The 23,805-nt window shown below is 41.8% G+C and overlaps 1 protein-coding gene across 6 annotated transcripts in view; it reads left to right on the forward strand.

Annotated features, from left to right (window-relative positions):
* SEC22A (SEC22 homolog A, vesicle trafficking protein) overlaps window positions 1–23,805 on the forward strand; it is a 64,179-nt gene that overhangs the window by 38,630 nt on the left and 1,744 nt on the right. For all 6 annotated transcript variants that reach the window (XM_004577841.2, XM_058661982.1, XM_058661983.1 and 3 more), the window contains exons 5-6: window positions 334–449; window positions 15,192–15,257. In XM_004577841.2, the coding sequence (XP_004577898.1) occupies window positions 334–449; window positions 15,192–15,257 (182 nt within the window). The remainder of the gene's footprint in view (window positions 1–333; window positions 450–15,191; window positions 15,258–23,805) is intronic.

Here is a 23,805-nt window from a genome sequence, read left to right on the forward strand (position 1 = left end):
GTTCAACCCATCTGGACAATAAGTAGCTCGACTCTATGCTTGGTATATGTTTGCAAGGAAAGAATCTTGATTGAATTTGAACTGCAATACTGCATCAAGGTGGAGGAATCCACCAGGGGGGAGGGTGGAGGAGGGGTGGGGGTATTCCCAGAGCCTATGAAACTGTCACATAATGCAAAATATTAACAAAAAAAAGAATATTTAATGTCTACTATATTAAGTAATTTTATGAAAAATAATCTGACCTATTTAAATTGAGCATTGAATTTCTGTTTTGGATTAAGTTCAGCTACATGAGACATTGGTATTCATTTCTACCCATTTCTTTTCCAGCTCACCAGCGACTGGAACCAGCTACTCTGTCAGGGATTGTGGCATTCATCCTTAGTCTTTTATGTGGAGCTCTGAATTTAATTCGAGGCTTTCATGCCATAGAAAGTCTCCTACAGGTACTGTGCTATTTTTGCCATTTCAAATGACTGTGCCTATTCATTTTGCGTGTTACATAATTGATTTGAAAGTGAATTAGGTATTAGTACAACTTAGAATGGATACTCAAAGTCTGTGTTTCTTCCTAGCTACTCTAGTCTCTCCTTCTCTAAAAACAGCTTTCTGGGTTGTTCCTCTGACTCCATCAGCACACACTTGGCATCTCTTGGGTGACACTGTTCGTAGGCACTCTGCAGGCAGAAGGTGTGTGTGACACTGGTCCTTGTGGTCTCACAGCATCCAGTTGAGTTGGGGAGGCAAAGAACACGATGAGCAGTTGCACCACACACACAGTTGGGAAGACGAAAGGTCCCTGTGGCTCAGGGTGGGAGAAGGGCTGACTTGGGACTGGAGGGATGCATATAGACCACAGTGGAAGCACAAGAGGGACATGCATGTTTTTGTCTCATATCTGTGTAGTCCTACTTAGTTATCTGCTCTTTCGCCATTTTTGACTGATCTTTTGACACCTGAGCTACCTGGGAAACAGTTTCTTCAGATTTTGCCCTTGATTTCACTCCCCAGTTTTTTTTGAGATTGTCATTAACAGAATGTATCAACTTTTTGTATTAGGCTTTTTGTAAACTTTCTAAAACGTCCTTCCTTGAATCTGGCTCATTTGAGACATTGCAAGAATCCTTTCTCATTTTCATTACTTCTGCAGAGTTCTTGACACTTCCACATAGTGAATCCATTCTGTTTCTGTTACCTGCAGTAAGCTCCAAGTACCATTTGTAAAAACTCATTCAGTATTCTCTAGTCTGTGCTAAAAGTGCTGTTAGTTTGGGGAGCACTCAGAGTGCTTTGCTGTATACCCCTGACTGTACTCAGCCCTCAAAACCAGCAGAACATAATATCACCATTTCTGGCAGCAGAGCTATCCCAAGAGGGGTTGAGTAGTGCTTCCCGTGACTTCTCAGTTCCTCTTGCAAACACCCCATGTCTACAGCTGAAGGCTTTTTCCTCTTTCACACTCAGGATACAGTCTGTCTCTTTGCCTTCCTGTCCCCCTCCCCTGCCAGACTGGATAGATTTGTATTAAAGGGAGTGGAGTTTTGAACTAATTTGGACAAGCTCCCAACAAAAAGAATCAAAGACATTTGCAAATGTCTGACTGAAAAAGTGACTACATAAGCTACTCTTTGCCTGTTTTAAAAATTTTGACACTTGAAATTGTGGGAAGAGCAATAAGATAAGTATGTGAAGAGTTGAGTTTTGTTAGGGTTGCAGCAGCTGGGCAGGCCTGAGTGCAGAACACTCTCCACTGCAAAGAGACTTTTCATCCCTGACTCTTTAAGACAGCGTGTAAGTCATTATCTGTGCTTAGATATTCATAGTAAATTAACATCCATGTAAGGATCTTGCAACTCACAAAGCCTGTTAAAGGAAGCAGTAGTTTTTGACATTCACATGTCCTCTCTGCCTTCTTGGGCTAATTCCTTCTTTCTCCCTGTCTTGATTCATTTGTAACTTAAAAACTAAGGAGGGTAGTGAAACCATGGCTTTTCCTTCCTATAACTAAAAACCTGAGGCAGGCTAACTTTATAAAGAAAAGAGAGGCTTTTTAGGCTCCTGGTTCTGAAGTATTACAGCTGAACACCAAACAGGTCCCATTGGTTCTGACATCTGGTGATGATGTTCTTGGCCAGTAGCTGCAGGTGGCAGAGGGCATCATACAGCCAAACATAAGAAATGCATGTGTCTGTTTTCCTCTGTCATTCTGTGGTCTCTGTGTGCTTATAAAGCTGTAGCAATTCAGACATGGGGGTTAACTGAAAGAGTTTGCAGTCTAAATTTCTGTAGAAGTTTGGGAGCCAAGTTAATATTCAAACCATAGCATGTTATAACTGGCTTTTTTAGAAAAAGACTTAATGTTTATTTGAGAGAGATGCAAATGAAGAGGGAGAAACAGACACACACGTGTGCATGTGACACACACACACACACCTTCCACCTGCTGGTTCAGTCCCCAAATGGCCACATGGCCAGGCTGAAGTCAGGAGCTGGCACTTCATCTGGATCTCCCACATGGATAGTAGGAGCCTAAGCATTTGAGCCATCTTTCGCTGCTTTCCCAGGCTCATTAGGTGAATCAAAAGTGGGGCAGCTCAGACTTGAACAGGCCCTTGTATGGGATGCCAGTGTTGCAGGCTATACCAGCTTGCCAGCTCCTGCCTTGTTTCTCCATAATTCACTAATATCCCTCTAGTAATATCTTTGCTCATCACAATTGATAGCAAAGATTTCAAAAGAACAATAATGTATTTAAACTAATTACTGCTTATGTAACTGACTAATGGCTCTGAGATTTCTCAGCCTATTTGCATTAAAGCCATTTTTTTTTTTTTTAATTTGAGAAGCAAAGAGACACATGGAAAAAAGAGGGAGGAGAATGAAAGAGAGAGCTGGCTCCCTCCCTGGGAGCCTGGAATGGCTGAAGCCTGTAGCTGAGAATCCAAAGCAGATCTCTCATAGGAGCAAGAAGACTAAATTTCTTGAGCCATCACCATTGCTTCTGATGGTTTGTCTGAACAGGATGCTAGAGTCAAGAGCTCAACTGGGGGAGTTGAAAACAGGCACTCAGATATGGGGTGTGTGTGTGTCCTAACTGGCATCTTAGCCACTATGCCAGATATCTGCCCCAATTTACATTTTACAAAGGTACTTTGTACAGCCCAGTATCATAGATGAAGAAATTCTCAACAATATGTTAGAAAATCAAATCTGACAATGTACAAGAAGAATTATGTACCACAACTAAGTGAGATCTATCCAAGGTAACCAAGACTGGGTTAATATCTTAATTAATAGAATTTATTAAATCACCATTGTCTATATTAATAGATTTATATACTCTATTGTATCTACTCTATCACAGGATTACTTGAATAGATGGGAGGAAAAAGCATTTGACAGAGTCCTAATTCCATTTATGATTAAAAATTCCAGCAAACTAGGAATAGAGGGAAACTTCCTCAACTTGGTGCAGAGTTATCTACCGGGCCAAACGCAATGGCCCAGTTGCTAAATCCAACCCCTTCAAGCACCAGGATCCCATGATTGCCGGTTTGTGTCCTGGCTGCTCCACTTCCCATCCAGCTTCTTATGGCCTGGGAAAGCAGCAGAGGATGACACAAACCCTGGGACCCTGCACCCATGTAGGATACACGGAAGAAGCTCCTGGTTCCTGGCTTCGGAATGGCTCAGCTTCAGCTGTTGTGGCCATATGGGAATTGAACCAGTGAGTGGAAGATCTTTGTCTCTCCTCTCTATAAATCTGATCTGCCTTTCCAATAAAAATAAATAAACATTAAAAAAAGAATATCTACCCACAAACCTGTATATCTAACATTTTTCTTGATGATGGGAAATTATATGCTTTTCCCAGTAATACAGAAAGAAAGCAAGGATGTATGTTTTTGTTTTTGTTTTTTTTTTTAAGGTTTATTTATTTTTTTATTACAAAGTCAGATATACAGAGAGGAGGAGAGACAGAGAGGAAGATTTTCTGTCTGATGTTTCACTCCCCAAGTGAGCGAAACGGCCGGTACTGCGCCGATCTGAAGCCAGGAGCCAGGAACTTCCTCCAGGTCTCCCACACGGATGCAGGATCCCAAAACATTGGGCCGTCCTTGACTGCTTTCCCAGGCCAGAAGCAGGGAGCTGGATGGGAAATGGAGCTGCCAGGATTAGAACCGACACCCATATGGGATCCCGGGGCGTTCAAGGCGAGGACTTTAGCCACTAGGCCACGCTGCTGGGCCCAAGGATGTATGTTAGCTGCCTCTATTCAACTGGAAGTCTTGGTTAATGCAATAAGAAAAGTATACAGATCAGGAGATAAAAGATAAAATGGATTTGTTTACATGACATTGTTCTCTGCATAGAAAAGCTCAAGAATGAAAAAAATAGTAACAAGTTACGTGGAACTAATTAGGTCACAGGATACAAGGCTAATATGCAAAATCAGGTTTGGGCATGGGTATTGTGGCACAAAAGCCACAATTAAGCCACCACTTGTGACACCTGGATCCCATATCTGAGGGCTAGTTGAGTTGTCAGTTACTTTGGTTTTGTTCCAACTTTCTGCTTGTGCAACTGGGAAGACAGCAGATAATGCCTAGAGTGCTTAAGGCCCCTGGCACCTTTGGGGGAGACTCTCATGGAGTTCCTGGCTCTTGGCTTCAGCCTGGCCCAATTCTGGCCATTGTAGCTTTTTGAGGAGTAAAACAGCAGATTAAAGATTCTCTCTCTTTTTCCTCGTGTCTCCCTTTCCCTGTAACTTTGCTTCTTAAATAAATACATTAAAAATTTAAATTAATAGTAAAAATGGACTAGTTTTTATATTGCCACCAAAAATGGAGAAGTACTAAAGAATAAATCCAACAAAATGTATATTCTTGTAACATCCATGAGTATATGAAGGGAACTATAAAACTGTGATTTAAAAAATGATAAAAAAATCTAAATAAATAAATGGAGATATAATTAATGTTCATGAATGTGAAGACCAAAATAAATATCTTCTAATTCCATTTTCCATTGGTGAGAATGCAAAAAGGTATGACCACTCTATTAAAGATTTATTTTATTTATTTGAATAAACAAGTGACAGAGAAAAGAGATCTGTCTCGAATGGCCACAACATCTGGAGCTGGTCCCCAGACTGAAGTCAGGAACCTGGAACATGAGTGGCAGGGCCCCAGGCACTTGGACCATCTTCCACTGCCTTCCCAGGAAGTAGAACAACTGGGACTTGAACCAGGGCTCCCACATGGACATTGGAACTGCAGGCAGTGGTTTAACCTGCAGGATCACAGCATCAGCTCCAAGTACCAGCACTTGAGAACACAGTTTGGCCATCTCACAAAGCTAAACACAGGCTAACTTTACAATCCAGCAATAGTTAGTGCTCCTGGCTCTATGAGGGTGCTTCAGAAGTTCATGGAAAAGGGAATGAAAAGATGTTTATTTTGGTACAAATTTTGAAATCCATGCATGATTTTTTTTGTAGTATGCATTTACATCATTTTTGAAGATCCTTTGTATTTACCCAAATGAGTAAAAGCTTTTTTATTCCACACAAAAGCCTGCACATAAGTGTTTCTATCAACTTTTTTTATATTCAAAAATTTGTGGGCTGACTCAATTGTTCAACTAGCTAGTCCTCTGACTACAAGCACCAGCATCCCAAATGGGCACCAGCAGTTCATGTCCCGGCTGCCTCACTTACCATTGAGCTTCCTGCTTGTGGCCTGAGAAAGCAGGAGAGGACAGCCCAAAGCTTTCAGACCCTGCACCCACATGGGAGACATGGAACAGGCTCCTGGCTCCTGGTTTCAGATCAGCTCAGTACTGGCTGTTTCTGCCATTTGAGGAGTGAACCAGCAGTGGACAATCTTTCTTTCACTGTCACTCTGCCTCCCATGGATCTACCTTTCCAATAGAAAATAAATAAATAAATCTTTAAAAAAATTTTTTGGAAACACCCAGGAAACCCTCCATTAGAAAAAGTGAATGGATAAGCAAACTGCTAGCCTGTGTGACAGACTGTTATTCAGGAATAAAAAGAAATAAACTATCAAGCCACAAGGACATGAATAAATGAAGTGCATATTGGTTAGTAAAAGAAGCTTCATTATGAAAGACTATGTGCTATGTGATTGCAATGATATGACATTCTGGAAAAGGCAAAATTATATACATAATAGAAAGATTCGTGGTTGTCTGGGGCTTGAGGAAAAGAAGGGTAAGTATCTGGAACATAGTTTTCTCCGCCCTCCCCCCCCCCCCCCGGGCAGTGGAACTGTTCTGTGTGTGACTGTATTAAATACGTGTCATTGTGTGCAATGCAATAAGTGAACCCAGTGTGAACTGTGGACTTCAGTTAATAATGAAGTATCAGTATTATATAGCAAACTAATGCAAGATGTTAGTAATCGGGGCTAATGAGGGTGGGTATGAGGCAACTCAATTACCTATAAACCTTTAAAAGATAAAAGATTTATTTATTTGTTATTTATGGTCAGAAAGAGATCTTCTACCCACCGATTTATTTCCCAAATGGTCGCATGGCTGGGACTGGACCTGGCCGAAATCAGAAGCCTGAAACTCCATTTGGGTCTCTCACGTGGATGACAGGCCCAAACACTGGGGCTGTTTCCCACTGCTTTCCCTGCATTGGCAGGGTGCTAGATTGAAAGCAGAGCACCTGGAATTGGAACTGGTGCTCATATGGGATGCCAGCATTGCAGGTGGCCTCTTAACCTGAAGAGCAGTTAGCAAGGGAGGGATGTTTTCACTCTGGCCCTACTTGACAGTTACAGTTCCACATGTTGCACCCAGTGCACCCTTAGAATTGGGCTGTGCCTCCTCTTCCCATGGAGCAGCTGCACCTTCCCCTTCACACAGATCAGGTGAGCACTAAGTGCCCCAGCCAGAATAGAGCTAGGGCTCTGGACTCTGACTCAATGCTGCAAAATCCATGTACACAATCACGTGCCTTCCAGAGAGGATCATGTAGAGAGAGACTGACCAGGTCTTCTGACCTCACGAAACCCACTAGTCCCCACCAGGTCGATCTCTGTTCCCCCCAACAAAGGTTGCCAGCATTGTATGTGTTGGCTTTGCTTGCTGTGCTGCAACACTGGGCCCATTTGTTCATTTTGAACCATATGAATATATAATGCATTCAAATTTTAAATTATAAAAATACTTACACCCATTATGTAAGTAGGAAAAAGAAGATAACTTGTATTAACCTATCCTAATTGGTAAATTTTCAAATAAAAATTGCAGGTAAAGGCAGATACTTTTGTGCAGGTTAAGGGGGAACCCGAGCGTTTACTCTGGGATGTTGTAATTTTTTCTGCTCTTGTCTTAGATTCCACAGTTTCTCAAGAAGCTTCAAGAAATTTTTTTTTCAGATTTTTGGTTGCTTTATACAGTTAAAAATAGCTGTGGTGCTAGGACATGAAAGAGGCATGAAGTAGATTATGACCAGTGAAGAGGTCAGAATAGTCTCATTGTCAGCTAATTCATAATGTGTTGATTGACACAGAAATCTTTGTTTTTCCCTGTTCTAAATTTATTCCAAGGTTTCTTTTTACCTGACTCAGGGAACTGTAAATTGCCTCATAAGGGAAAATGATCTATCTAGAAGCTAGAGGCATTTGCACCTGTCTGTGTGTTGCCTTAGCATTGTTTGGAAAAAAACTGTTCTTCCATAACCCGTAGGACAGAGTGAGGAATGAGAGAACGACAAAGAATGACACTGGGGGAAATATAATCTCAAGTAGTTTGTCAACCCATGGGTAGTTCTAAAAGATTCTCCAGCACATTCTTATCCTCTTACCTAAGTAAGAATTACAAGGTTCCTGTTGTTCCAGTTCCTGGGGATTTTATATCTGCAGAGAGAAAAATGTCCTGTTAAGATCAGTGCTTAGAAATATTTAGCCTTGTCTTGCTCTGAGGATAAATGAGGGAATGCCAGCTAGTCACAAATCTCTGCCTTCTTAGGTTTGTATGTCCTAAAGATGGAATGGATATTAGGCAAACAAAAGGAACAGAGATGGGAGTACGCAAATGGGCACCATGATCAGTGTAGAGTCTTAAACAAAGTAGGTTCACTGGTGCAAACAACACTTAGTCCAATTTAACCTGGAAGAAAATATTTACAAAAGTATTGGCCTGTGGTCTCTCACTGTTTATTATTATTCATGGCTTGTGTATTGGAGAAAAAAAAAGTCTGTTTTCACTAAAGCCTCTTGGCTTAAGCCTTACTCTTAGCCTTGCCCCTGGTTTATTGTTATATTTTGTGTTCAGAATAATCTATAGAGTCCCTGTAGATAATTTTTGGCCAGTAAATGTAGCTCTCCTAAAGGTGGTTAGCTGTGTAGATGAGTGCAATTCCTGGACACAGGACTTGGACCTGTATCTGTATTGAGGTTATCCAATGTGGAGTTTGTTCCAGTCTTGATCGTGAACTAGAGTGAGAAAAGGCAGGACCCAGATGAAGCAGATGAACAGACTAGGTAGATGTTAATTTAAAGTTCACCTCTTTAAAAGCTTAGAGTACGAAATATTCTTGCTGAATGCTAAAAATGATTGCTGTTTGTCTTTTGGTATATAACTTTGTGCCCCAGGCACATATGAATTTGAGTCAATGTTACTGCATGGTGTTGTTTTCATTTGAAGATTCAGCATGGATAACTGCCTGTGAATTTAATAGTGAAAGACGTATTATAATATGAGCTCTGAAGTTTTTGTTTGGTATTTAAGTCTACACTGAGGAGGTTTAGGATGGGTGTGATTTTTTTTTTTAAGTTGATAAATTTGATTTGACGTTCACAGTAATGTGTAAATTAGATTCTTTTCACTCACTTGCTGACTTTATTCTGAGCTTAAAGATGTTTATTATGAGTTGACACTTCCTACGCTTTTATCCTCCTGCTTGTGTTCCACTAAAAATCAACCTTGAAACAATGATACTAATTAGGTTGCAGCCAATCTAGAAGTAATTTGCATTTGATGCATTAGGAAAAAAAAAAATCTCTTCTGTTAAGAGGAAATGCCGGCCTGGAAGCCTGGCTGGCTGGGCCGGTCTGACAGGAGCCACCCGATTCGAAAATTGTCTGTAATCCCTACTTCAAAGCAGAAGTAATCAGCTTGCTTTCATTGCTTGTCTTTATTTTCACTGACTTGTTAATAGCTTTTAAAGAAATTACATATTTGCTAAAGCTCAGGAGAAGTTTTGATTTATTTATTGAGTAGCATAATATCCAAACTAAGATATAGGTACTTGCTTGCTTTTAAAAGAAATTACTTTTCTGGACTTAATAATTATTAAATAATTGAGGAAAGATGTATAAAGAAAATAAAAACCATCTCCAAATTTCCTCTGAGATGCATGCAAGAGTATTTTAAAATTAATCTATGGATAAATGGAATTAAAAATTAAGTTTGTTTTAATACAAAAACATTTTGAAGCCCATACATAAGTATGTATCTTTATATTTATATATATATATTACATGTACATACACCTATTTTATTTACGTCTTTTTATATAAAAAAAGATTTATTTGAAAAGCAGAGTTTTAGGGGTTGGGGAATGGGAAGGAGAGAGAGAGAGAGAGAGAGAGAGAGAGAGAGAGAGAGAGAGAGATCATCTGACTTGTGGTTCACTCTCCAAATGACTGTAATGGCTGGGGCTAGGCCAGGCCGAGCCAGGGGCCTAGAACTCCATCTTGGCCTTTCCGTTTGGGTGGTAAAGACCCCAGCACTTGAACCATTTGTCTCAGATGCACTAGCAGGGAGTTGGATTGGAAGTGGAACAGTCAGGACTTAAACCAGCACAAATATGGGATTCTGGCATTGCAACAAACAGCTTAATACACTACACTACAACACTGGTCCTTTGTGTGTGTGTGTGTATAATATTTAGCACTGATAACATTTTGGAATTATCGTAAGCATTTTAATAGTATCATCCTAATTCACCTATGACTGTTACATGAAGCCTTTGCTTTCATTCTCACCTTTAAAAAAAGTTTTAAGCTTTGTTTTCTAAGCATTACATTGATACCCTAGCATCCTGCAAAAGCGACTAGTCAGGATTTGAAAATCTTTATTGAACCCCTTTATTCTGCACTTTCCCTGCTTCTCTTTCCAGGCTCGGCACTATCCTAACTTGTCTGACTCTTTGCCTTCAGTCCTGCTATTCTGTAACAGCAACAACTGGCAGTGACACAGTAACAGCCTCCCCGTGTGTTCTCCTCTAATTTCCTAAACAAGCAGACTGTGTCTGTTGTCCTCTCTCCCTCTCCATCTGTTTTCCTTGTCTGCTGTGATCTCTGAAATTCTTTGAGACACCAAACATGAAGCTCGGTGTGTCTTTCTGCTTACCAGATTCTGCAGTTACTTCTTGAGCTTGTATGCCGTCTCTACCTCATTTCACATATCATTCACTTCTTCCCTTGTTTCATTTCAGAAAAATTGTGTTTATTTTAGAAAACTTAGAAGCATATAAAATAGACACTAATCCTGGAACGTAGTAATCCTTCTTGACCAGCTCTCATCCCTTCATTTTCACGGAGCAGTTTTCTTTCTTTTGATTGTTCGGCTTTGTGCTTTGCCTTCCTATTCCTTGGTGTATTTGATAAATTCTCTTTTTTAAATACCTTTTTAATCTGTCCTTTAAATTGTAACATTCTCCAGTACTCTTTGCTTGACTTTTAGTCTTCTAATCCTATCCCTTCTTCCTGAATGTTTTCACAGTGGCTTTTTAAAAAAGCTAATACCTGCTCATGCATAACATACACGGTGAAGTCAGCATATGATATACTGGAAAGCTTATAAAAATTGATATGTAGTTTTTACCAAAAAATTATTCTTTTCCCATTTCTCCTCCTCAGAATCAACCACTGGCATTTCTGAAGTTGTGTGCATAAAGCAGCATGTTTGTATTTATAGGTTTACTTATGTTATTATTCTTTTGAAATATCTTACGCAAATGATAGTGTGCCCATTTTACATCTTTTTTTTTTCCACTACATGATATGTCAGAGGATTTTCTATCAGCACACAGAGATCTGGTCCATTCTTAGTGGCTGCATGGTCTTTCTGTTTCCTTGTATTATTCAGAAGGAAGCCATTCCAACTTCCTCCCTCTTTGAGTCCCTAAGTGCTTCCTTTTGCCTGGGAACCCTTCTGCCTGTTAGCCTGGAAAACCTGTTGAGCCTTCAAGACCCAGGTGAAGCTTTCCTAAAGGAAACTTTCCCTGACCTCTTTTTCTCCTCAGAACAGAACTGCATGATCTCCTGTGGGCTCCCCTGGTGTACTAGACATACCCATCTCATCCCATCCATCATCACTTTGATGAGAACTGTTTAGTATCTGCCTTCTTTTTATTATTATTATTTTTAAAGATTTATTTATTTTTATTTGGAAAGTCAGATATACAGAGAGGAGGATAGACAGTGAGGAAGATCTTCCGTCCGATGGCTCACTCCCCAAGTAGCTGCAACGGCTGGAGCTGAGCCAATCCGAAGCCAGGAGCCAGGAACATCCTTCAGGTCTCCCAGGCAGGTGCAGGGTCCCAAAGCTTTGGGCCGTCCTCGACTGCATTCCCAGACCACAGGCAGGGAGCTGGATGGGAAGCAGTTCGGCTGGAATTAGAACTGATAACCATATGGGATCCCAGGCGCGTTCAAGGGGAGGATCTTAACCACTATGCTATCACGCCGGGCCCAGTATCTACCTTCTTAATTTGCAGGTGAACAACTTAATTGATCTGAACTTCTATATTTTCTGTTACTTATTTTTGCTTTTATAAGTACTTAAGGAATAGTTACTGAATGGAAAAGTATGTTTATAAAGAATTCTGTATTTAGTAGACTAGATACAAAGATTTTTTCCAAGTTTAACTCGGCATACATTTGTTGAATTTCTGTTATGGGTACTGTTTCAAGCAAATAGACTTATATTCTGACTTCAAGAATGAATAGAATTTGGGAGCAGACATGTAGCCTATTTAAGACACCTGTATTCCTTGTAGAATTCCTGTGTTTGATTCCTGGCTCTGGCTCCTGACTCAAGCTTCCTACTCATATAGAATTAGGTTTTATGCCCTACCTCCACTTTGACAGTAGCCCTGGCTGGGCAGTTGTGGATATTTGGGAAATGAACTAGTGGATGGGAGCACTCTCTGAACATCTGTCTTTGCCTGTTCTCCTCCCTTCTGCTCTGCATGTGTATACGTATCTATTTGTCTGACTCTGACAGAAAGAAAAATTAGCATCCAATTGAGAAAATACGCCTTTGTTAGGGGTTCAGATAGCACTGAAAGCTGTCTATCAGATCAGTGACACAGATGAGTAACAGAAACCGCAGGGTGAATGTGGGTACTTGTTGTGTGCCAGGCATTTTCTAAAAAAGTAATTCAAAAAGTTGGTGATGGGAGACTGGTGCAGTGGCTCAGCAAATTACTCACCCTGCGTATGCTGGGATCCCATGTGGGTGCCGGTTGGTATCCTGGCTCCTCCACTTGCCATCCAGCTCCTTGCTTATAGCCTGGGGAAGCAGGGGAGAATGGCCCAAGTTCTTTGGACCCTACACCCACATGGGAGCCCCAGGATGAAACTCCTGGGTCCTGGCTCAGCTCAGCTCCAATGGTCGTGGACATCTGGGGAGTGAAACAGTGGATAAAGATTGTTCTCCATCTTTCCTCTCTGTAATCTGTCTTTCAAATAAAAATAAATAAATCTTTAAAAAAAGAAGTGACAAGGTAGGTACTGTTGGGATGCCTGCATCCTGCATAAGGAGTACCTGGGATTTCTGCTTTCCTCTGACTCCCCATTCCAACTTCCTATCCCCACCCAAACCCCCTTAATGTTTGTGTGTTTTCGTCTTTGATGCAGAGCCTGGGAGGCAGCAGTCATGGTTCAAGTAGTTGAGTTTCTGCCACCTCTCTGGGAGATCTAGAACATTCTATTTTCCACAGACTTTACGTAATATATTTGCAAACAAGTGTTATTTCACTTAATCTGGGCAACTGTTTCCTTTTTCAGTAGAAGAAATTGTGATGAAATAAAATGGTCTGCATTTATATAGGTTGTTAGTAAAGATTTGAAGCCAAGTCTGACTGACTTTAGAGATGTGTTCTCAAGGGTTTTAGGCACAGTTAAGAGTTCTAAAATGATAGTGTAAATTTAGAAAAAAGTTAGATTTCCAATTGTAGGAAATTAATTAAATTGTGATACAGCCCTATATTGTTAATGCAATCACTGTAAATGATTATAATTATAATTCAGTCACTATAAATTCTGTGGCTGATGAATATTTATTGTCTTATAAAAGTATGATAGAATATGAAATACTAAATAGCAGTATATAAAGATATCATTACCTTTCTTTAAAATGTACAAGCATACACATATACACCAGAGGCAGTACATTAGAAAGTCCCAGTTCTCAGAGTCGTATTTATGGCCTGCATGAATTTCTTTGTATGATCTCTAATTTGCAAATTTTCTGCAATGTAATGAATGTTTATTTACAATCAGAAAAACAAGAGTCATAAAAATGAAGAACTAAGCAAACAATCAGGCAGAAATTTTATGTAAAGTCTTAGAACTGTTGCGGTGGGAAGGGTGCATGTTGACCTTGCCTGCCTCTGGGGTCTGACTGCCCTGAGCAGCCAGCCAGGTTGATGGTTCCTGTTTGAAGACGTTCTTACTGGGATAAGCCACTCTAGTGCTTTCTGCACAGGCAATTCTGCTGCCCCATAGCCAGCACAGGAAGAGTATTTTCTTTATACTGTTTTGTGAAGAGCTTTCATGGACGGTACTTATGTGTCTTGTAGAATTTTCATTGTGTAAAAAAAAAAATTTTTTTTTTTACTGGAAAGGGGGATATACAGACAGGAGGGGAGACAGAGAGGAAGTTCTTCTATCCGATGCTTCACTCCCCAAGTAGCCGCAACAGCTGGAGCTGAGCCAATCCGAAGCCAGGAGCCAGGAACATCCTTCAGGTCTCCCACATGGGTGCAGGGTCCCAAAGCTTTGGGCCATCCTCGACTGCATTCCCAGACCACAGGCAGGGAGCTGGATGGGAAGCAGTTCGGCCGGAATTAGAACTGATGACCATATGGGATCCCGGTGCATTCAAAGCAAGGACTTTAACTGGGCCAAAGATTTTTTTCTTGAAAATAAAAAAAAAAAAAGACCAAATTTTAATGTTTTTTCCTGGAAGAAACACAAATCTAACACTCTTTCCTAAACATTAAGTTCTATTTCATGACTAATTTGGAAGGAACTGTTGAATATAGAATATTTAAGAGGAACCGAAAAGGAGTAGAAAAGCAGGGGATGTGACACATGTCTAGTTTTGTTCTCAAAGAAATTTCTGCTCACCAGTGTTCCTTCTGGGTCGCTGTTTCTCCAGCAGAGCTTGCATTTAGCACACTCTAGTGGACAGTAACTTTTTAGTTTTCAGTCTTTTTTTTTTTTTTTTTTTAAATCATGCCAAATTATTCACTGTTTGAATGTAATAAAGACAGAGAAAGATCTTTTTCCACTGGTTCACTCCCCAAATGGCCTGGGTTGGACCGTAAGCCAGGAGCTATAAACTTCTTCCCCATCTCTCATGTGGGTGGCAGGGACAACCCAAGTACTCAGGCCACTTTTTGCTGCTTTCCCTGACTCATTAGCAAGGAAGTGGGTTAAAAGTGGAACAACCAGAACTCAACCTGCACCCATAAGGGAAGCCGGTATCTAAGCAGCACCTTTACCTGCTATGCCACTACAGCTGCCCCAGATTATTCAGGTTTTGTTGAAAGTGCAGTCGTGTGAAGTTTCTCCATTGTCTATGTGAGCAGGAATAACTGGTCCACCTGAGGGTCACGCATCTTTATTCAGATTTGTTGATAAGAAGAAGATAGACCTTCCCATGACTCAGAGAGGTTTCCTCAGTGGTTTTCATCTTGGATGAAATGTAGTTGACATAGCAGAACACTTGACTTCCTCTACCTTACATTTCTTGGGTTAAATGAAGTATTTTTGTTTGCATTCCAGGACTTGAGAATTTTTACGTATTTATAGAAATGTTGAATGTGTTACATATTGTCTTAACCTGTCCTGATGGATTGTCTTGGAAATGGATGCCCACTAAGAAAGAAGTCAGCCTTTATTTCTGTTTTGCAGAGTGATGGTGAGGATTTTAATTACATCATTGCATTTTTCCTTGGAACGGCAGCCTGCCTTTACCAGGTAGGTGTTCTCCATTTGTAACGATGTTTCCTGACTGTTGGTTGTCTCAGCTATCAATTTTAATCATTACTTGTGCGTTTGTGGTTTTTAAAAATATTTTTATTTTTATTTGAAAGGCAGATATACAGAGGGAAGGAGAGACAAAGAGGACTTCCCATCTGCTGATTCACTCTCTAAGTGGCTACAACAGCCTGAGCCAATCCAAGGCAGGAGCCAAGAACTTCTCAGTCTCCCACATGGGTGCAGGGGTCCGAGGACTTGAGCTAAATTCTGCTGCTTTCCCAGGCTGTAAGCAGGCAGCTAGATCAGAAAGTGGAACAACTGGGACACAAACTAGTGCTCATATGGGATGCTGGTGCTGGCAGGTGGAAGATTAGCCTATTGAGCCACCACATCAGCCCCATTTGTGTCTTTAGGGAGTGGACCAGGATGGTGGCATAACATGCTACTCCTCCACCTGCAGCACTGGCATCCTGTATGGATGCCAGTTTGTGTCCTGGCTGCTCTACTTCTGATCCAGCTTCCATTTTATGGCCTAGGAAAGCAGTGGAGAGTGGCTTAAGTCCTTGAGTCCCTGCACCCATGTAGACCCAGAAGAGCTCCCAGCCCCATCCATTGCAACCATTTGGAGAGTGAATCAGTTGATGGAAGATCTCTGTCTTTCCTCTCTCTTCTCTCTCTCTCTCTCTCTCTCTCTCTGACTTTCAAATGAAGATAGATAAATCTTAAAAAAATAAAATGTAAGTGACAGAGTGAGGGAGAAGGTTGGACAGAAAGAGAGAGAAGATCTTCTGTCTGCCTGTCCACTCCTAAATGCCCAACGCTGTCGAGACAGAAGGCAGGTGCAGGAGTCAGGATCCCGTCTAGGTCTCCACATTGGTGGCAGGGGCCCAAGGACTTAGGCCAGTCATGTGCTGCCTCCCAGGATGCCTCAGCAGGAAGCTGTATAGGCAGTGGGATGGCTGGGACTTCAACCACCATTTCAGTATGAGATGAAGCGTCCCAAGCAACAGCTTTATTGCTGGACCTCAAGGACTAGCCTTTGCTCTTTTTTTTTTAAAGATTTATTTATTTTTGTTGGAAAGTCAAATATACAGAGAGGAGACACAGAGCGAAAGATCTTCCATCCGCTGCTTTATTTCCCAAGTGGTCGCAACTGACCAGAGCTGAGCTGATCCGAAACCAGGAGCCAGGAGCTTCTTCCTGGTCTTGCATGCATCCACTTTTTAAGTGATAAGAATAATGTCTGAGTTCTTTGCCTTCCACATAATTTGAACCTCTTTTAATTTTGTGACCTGCATCTCCCTTTTGAATAGAGGTAGATCTCAGGTAGCCTGATGGCAATCTTCATTGTTTTTGCCATTTTTAAAGGATTAGGCAGAGCGACAAAAGGGAGAGATCTTCCATCCATTGGTTCACTCTCCAGATGACCGCAGTAGCCAGGGCTGGGCCAGGCCAAAGCTAGGACCAAGGAATGATCTGGTCTCCCGTGTGGGTTGCAGGATTTTTGTTTTGTTTTAATTATTTTATTATTCCATAATACAGTTCCATAGCTCTGGGATTTCCATTCTCTCCTCAGGATATTTTTTTAAAGATTCGTTTTATTTTTATTTAAAAGCAGAATTTCAGAGAAAAAGAGACAGAAAGAAAGATCTGGCACCTCTGGTTCCCTCCCCATAGCTGCAATGGCCGGGCCTGAGATAATCTGAAGCCAGGAGCTTCTTCCAGGTCTCCCACATGGGTGCAGGGTCCCAAGTACTTGAGCCATCTTTCACTGCTTTCCCAGGAGATGGGTCAGAAGTGGAGCCACTAGGACTCAGACTGGGCCTATATGGGATGCCAGCATTGCAGGTGAAGGCTTAACTATGAAGCCTTGGGTGCTGACTTCTGGTGTCAGGAGTTGAAGTACTCCTGTTTCCCAGGTGCATTAGCAGGGAGGGAGCTATATCGGAAGTACAGAGGTTAGGACTCAAGCTGTTACTCTGACATAGGATACAAACACTACTGACATGGGAGATAAGCACAACTAATGGTGACTTAACCTGCCTCAACAGCACACCTACCCCAGTGTTAAGTTCCCTGTGCCTGGACTTGAGCGAAGGGATGCTGTCTATCTCATGGCAGTAAAGTGCAAGTTTGCCTTGAGGGTAACTGGGGAGGACAACAACTGAAAAGAAATAGAGGCACAGTGCTCTCAGGTAACTGATAAAGCTTTATTTCCAGGGTTGCAGTTCTTAGATGCTTAGTAGCAGAATAGTTCAAACACAACTCAGACTTAGGTCATGTCTGTAAGCAGGGAATTCAGGAAAGTTAACAAGTTGCCTTGGTCAAAGCACCATTGAAATATGCAGTAGATAAGGAGTACTGTGTGCCCTTGGTTAGCTGACAAGGCAGAGAGCACAGATGTTCACTTATCAAGGAGAGCATGAAAACACCTCCAAGGACTCATGGGGGGCAGCGTGTATCCTGGGCGAGGGGCTCTTCGCCTCCTCTGCCTAGAGCCTCTTCTCAACAGGTTCCCAGCCTTGTATCTGTCACTCCAGCTTATCTAGTTGGATGTGTTCCAACACCAGTATGGCTACTTGCAGATTTTCTGATCACCGATTGGTCAGCTTCCATGCTCTGCTGATGCAATAGGCTAACAATTTTGTGCTTGGAGGGAAAGTCTTTGAAAACCACCAAAGCAATATTTTAGGGCACTTTGTTTGGCAGTGATGAATAGGGTGGGTACCAAAAGCAAAGACTGACTCAAAGAACTTGATGGGAAGATGAGTCACTTAGTGACAGAAAGTACTGAGGGCCGAGACTGTGCGATCATGGCAGTGAGGCACTTAAGAGAGAAGACTTGCGAGGTTGCAGACAGCGCATGTGAGATGGAGGAGAGAGCTTGTGGCCCTCAGGGGACGTGGAGACTGGGCTTGACATGTCCAGGGCCAAGAGGGGGTGCAGCAGTGGGGACGGCCACACCAGTTACCCAAACTCAGGACCACCTTTGTCAAAACATACGAGAGTAAGCAAGGGCTTTGGCCCTGCTATACTTGACATATTTTTTTTTTACTTATATGGGAAAAAAACATTAGAAAGATTCAGAAATGTAATTGTAGTAATTTTATATAGGTACCAGTATTGTGGCATAGTGGGTTGGACTGCTACTTGCCTCCCATGTGAGGATGCCAACTGTTCAGTTTCTGACCTGACTCCCTGCTGGTGCCCCTGGGAGGGTGGCAGGGTATGCCCAGGGACTTGGGTCCCTGCCACCCAGTGGGAGACTTTGAATGGAGTTCCTGGCTCCCAGCCCTGACCATTGTAGACATGTGGGAAGTGCGCTAGCAGATGGTGAATCTTCAAAACAAAAAACTTTAAGTAAAAATTCTATGAAGGTGTTTTGGGAAATTTCTTAAGTATATGTGTTAGATTTTCATGTGAATACACTTAGAAATTCTAGTTTCAAGGGCCTCATTTTTTAAAAATCCTCGAAATTTTCCTCCATTTTCTTCAGAAATTTCCATCAAATTAGTCAGACCTAATAAGTGACAGCTCATGTTGATGTTGTAAAGACTTGTATGTGTTAAGGTTTGGAATTGCTTTAATTTTATGAAATGTTTTTGTATAGATTTTCTGTTTGAATCGCCACAGTGCTGCCCCACAGGGTGTGTTGTCTCACCATAGAAGTGGGAGGGCAGAGATCTGCAGAAAGTGAAGTTGGGACTTAACTCCACATCGCCTGTATTTTTTTTAATGAATTATTTATTTTTATTGGAAAGGCAGATTTGTAGAGAGAAGGAGAGACAGAGAAAAAGATCTTCCATCCACTGGTTCACTCCCCAAGTGGCCACACTGGCCAGAGCTGAGCCAATCCGAAGCCAGGAGCCAGGAGCCAGGAGCTTCTTCCAGGTCTCCCATGCAGGTGCAGGGTCCCAAGGCTTTGGGCCATCCTCAACTGCTTTCACAGGCCACAAGCAGGGAGCTGGATGGGAAGTGGAGCAACCAGGACACAAGCCGGCTCCCATATGGGATCCTGGTGCATACAAGGTGAGGACTTTAGCTACTAGGCACTGCACTGGGCCCATCTCCTTTTTTTTTTTTTAAGATTTGTTTTATTTTTTATTGGAAAGTCAGATATACAGAGAGGAGGGGAGACAGAGGAAGATCTGTTGATTCACTCCCTAAGCAGCCACAATGGCCGGAGCTGTGCTGATCTAAAGCCAGGAGCCACGAGCCTCCTCCAGGTCTGCCACCTTGGACTAACTTTCCCAGGCCACAAGCAGGGAGATGCATGGGAAGTGGGCTGCCAGGATACAAACCGGTGCCAATCCAGGATCCCAGGCACATGCAAGGCGAGGACTTTAGCTGCTAGGCTGCCACACTAGGCCCCCATCTCCCATTTTTAAGTGCTGTGATTTTTGCACTACGATGCACAATCTATAAAGTTTCTACTTTGTGTAGTTGTGTTTTTCGTAACGTTGATCTCATGTGATTCTAAAATAAAACACGGCAAGTAATAATTTAAAATAATTCCCTGAATAGTCATTTTCATAAAGTCAGAGTTTGGTGGCTTTAGGTTAGTGAGGTCATTTTAGGTACTTACAGTGGCGGAACATATTGAGTTCTTACTTTGTGCTGAGCACTTGGCATTCACAGTGCCAGTGAGGCCTCACACAGAAGCTTGCTGCCCCTTTCCCAGTGAGGCCTGCGTGGCTCTGAGAGTCACCTCGCAGGGAGGGGCTGCGTGCAGGTGTTCTTTTACTTGAAAGAAGTAAATCATTAACACTTCAGTAGAGAAAACCAAAAAAGCATTTTTTTATACAAGCGTGAAATTGCCTGCTGTCCACATACGCCATGTAGAATGATCGTAGTGTTGTGTGTTCTCAGAGAAAAAGCTAAGTGAAAATTGGAGAGAGAGAATCTTCCATGCACCACTTCACTCTCGGTGTGGCTGCGGCAGCTGGGGCTGGGCCAGGCTGAAGCCAGGAGCCTAAACAGTCCAGCTGCCCAGCGGGCTGTCAGGGAGCCAGGCTCTCAGCTTGCTTCCTCCCACATGTGCATTAGCAGAAAGGTGGGCTCAGAAACAGAGCTGGGACTCAGTCCATCCAATGCAGTTTATTTTTATTTACTTACTTACCTACTTACTTACTTATCTTTCCTGGGCTTTGTCTTTGTCTTTTCATTCTCTTACTAAAGTCTTTCCACAGAGTAAGTTTTAAATTCTGATACAACTCATTTGATCAATTTTTCTTTTTGTAGATCATGCTTGTAGTGTCGTGACTAAGTACTCAGCTGCTGAATAGTGTACACTTAAAAAAAGAAAGTTTCATCATTTTAGCTTTTACAGTTAAGCTCATGATCCATTTTGAGTGAATTTTTGTCACTTGGGAAATGTGTAGTTCTCAATGTTTTTTGTTTTTAATTTTTAATTTTTATTGGAAAGTCAGATTTACAAAGAGAAGGAGAGACAGAAAGATTTTCCATCTGCTGGTTCATTTCCCAAATAGCTGCAATGGCCGGAGGTGAGGTTATCTGAAACCAGGAGGCAAGAGCTCTTCTGGGTCTCTCACACGGATGCAGGGTCCCAAGGCCTTGGGCCATCCTCTACTGCTTTCCCAGGCTGTAGGAGGGATCTAGATGGGAAATGGAGCAGCTGGGATCATGAAATAATGACCATACAGGATCCCAGCACATTGCAAGGCAAGGATTTACCTGCTAGGCTATCACACCAGGCCCTACTGTTTTGTTTTGCTTCATTTTGTTTGGTTTAGTTTGGCCTAGACATGTCCAGTTGCTCCATCAGTACTTGTTAAAACAGGTGCCTTTTTTCTCCATTTCATTGCCTTTGCTCCTTTGCCAAAATATCTGATGGGCATATTTGTGTGGCACTCTTCTGTGGTTCTGTGTTCTGTTCCATTGACCTAGTGTTTATGCCTTCATCAGAGCCACGTAGCTATGTGTTAAGTCTTAAATACAATTTCCTAAATAGTTGTAGGATTGTCTAAGTTACTTGTGTCTTGCTGGATGAATTATGAAAGCTGTGGTTTTTGAGGATGTGATCTGTTTCAGTCTGTTAAGTTTATATGTGTAGTTTGTTGTAGTCTCTCACTGCCCTTTTGATGTCTGCACTGTCTTCAGTGGTGTCTTTTATGATATTGGCCATTGGTATCTTCTCTTTTTTGTTGTCATTTCTACTTGTTAGTTTCGTCCATCTTTTCAGAGAGCCAGCTGTTTGTTTGCTTCATACATTTTGTTCTATTGTTTTTAATTTTATTGATTTTTCTGGGACTCATGAGAATACAAACCATGGCACATCTCTTTGCAATAAATTCTCATAGTTTTTTCTTATCTGAGAATTTCTTCTTTTTTTCCAATTGTCCCTGTGTTTGTAAAGCATATTCCCATTGATACAGAATTTGGGTTGGTAGCTCTTTTTTTTCAACAGTTGAGATAGCCTCCTACTTTTTTCTGGCTGTATAGTTTCTATAGAAATCCACTGTTGTGTTGCTGGTGAGAAATCTATTGCCTTGTTATTGATAGGAGCAGGTGAAAGCCCAGACCAGACATGATCTCCACTGACGTCACTGGGCGAGGGCTGGAGTTAAGGGACCTCATTACCATCTTGTAGGAACAAAAATCCCGGCTTTCTGCTTGTCTGTTTGGAAGCCACACAAAGAGGGCCTGAAGGACATCTTTTTTCAGCGTTCTGATCTCCCACCTAGACTTTGATGATGTGGTCATGGGTAGATGGTGTTTGGCTGCTATATTCTTGACTAAGTTTTCTGCCTTGGTAAGCATCCCGTTTCCTAATCTTTTGAGGTTTCTGTTTTGGCGCACAGGAGAGTTCTGCATCCATTGGCATTTCTAGTTGCCAGGTTCTTCAACTCCATGTCTAGGCTTCATGTCTAAGAATCTGTCTGTATCACCATGACATAGCACACTCAAGAGATTTAACATTGATACAATCGTTATTTAACATTGAAATATATTCACATTATTTCAACTGTTTCCAAAATGTTCTTTACTGTGTATTTCCCTGATCCAGGAGAATACAGTTGGGTCATTGTGTGTCTTTTACTCTAGAGTACAATCTCCAGCTTTTTTGTTACCATTTTGCTTTTATCTTTCATAGCATGGACCTTTTAAAAGATTTATTTTATTTTTATTGGAAAGTGAGATATGCAGAGAGAAGGAGAGACAGAGAAGATCATCTTCCAACCGTTGATTCACTCCCCAAGCAGTCGCAATGACCAGAGCTGAGCCAACCTGAAGCCAGGAGCCTCCTTTGAGTCTCCCATGTGAGTGCAGGATTCCCAGGCTTTGGGCCATCTTCAACTGCTTTCCCAGGCCACAAGCAGGGAGCTGGATAGGAAGCGGGGCTACCAGGATTAGAACTGGCACCCATATGGGATCCTAGTGCGTGCAAGGCGAGGACTTTAGCTGCTAGGCTACCGAGCCAGGCCTGTCATAGCATGAACATTTTTTTAACAGTCCAGGCAGGTCCCATATAGCATGAGCCACAGTCTGGGTTGCCTTGATCACGATTAGATTGAGGACAAAGATTTTGATCATGGTACTGGTTGGTGGAGTATACTTGTATATGTTCCTTTTAATTTTTTTAAAATTTTTATTTGAAAGGCCAGTTTACAAAGAGAAGAAGAGATAGAGATCTTCCATCCTCTGGTTCACTTCCCAGATGGCCACCATGGCCAGAGCTGAGCTGATCCGAAGCCGAGAGCCAGGAGACACAGAAAACCAGCTGTTATTTACATAGAATTCCAACTAATAAATTGGTAGAAATACAAAATTACTATTAGGTGAATGGCACAGTAATCATTATTGCAGTAAAAATATCTCCAATAGATATAGAAATTATTGTGAGAGATTTGCATGAATTTCGTCCTCCACACACTTGGACAAGATGCCTTTTGTTCACAGAGGAAGTTAGGATGACTTCACAGTGGAGAGGCCCGGCGGACACCACTCCCAAGGTAGCAGCGCTGGTCATGAGGCGCTGTACCTGTCAGTTTTGTGGTCATCCTGCCCAAATCAGATAGTATCAGTTCAATCTTGAGAAAACACCAGACCCACTCAAGCTGAGGGACATTCTGCAACAGAACTAATGTTTCTCAAGACTGTCAAGGTTATGAAAAAATAACTGAGAGACTGTTACAGCCTGGGGATGAGACTCGACCCCCAAATGCCTTACGGGATCCTGGGTTAGACTTTAATTCCAAAGAGACACCCTCATGGACCGCAGGCATAATATGCAGATAAACGGGGGTCAGTGCTGCGAGAAGATGACATTAGGGGAGTAAGAGGAAGAGAAAACGGGAGGTCCACTGTTTTGTAAATTTTTTCTAAATCTAAAATTATTTCAGAGGAAAAGATTTTGGGGAAGTTTTAAGCTTCTATAGTGAAAATTATTCAAATAAAATCTTACGATTAGTTTTGCTTGGATTGCAGCTTTCTTTTTAAATAAGCAAAACCTTCATTTGTGTAAGAACTATAACACGCCTCACAGAATGCTCAACATCGCTCCCTTCAGGAAGCCTGGCTGCCA

Source organism: Ochotona princeps, chromosome 3 (genome assembly GCF_030435755.1).
Source record: "Ochotona princeps isolate mOchPri1 chromosome 3, mOchPri1.hap1, whole genome shotgun sequence".
NCBI lineage: Eukaryota > Metazoa > Chordata > Mammalia > Lagomorpha > Ochotonidae > Ochotona > Ochotona princeps.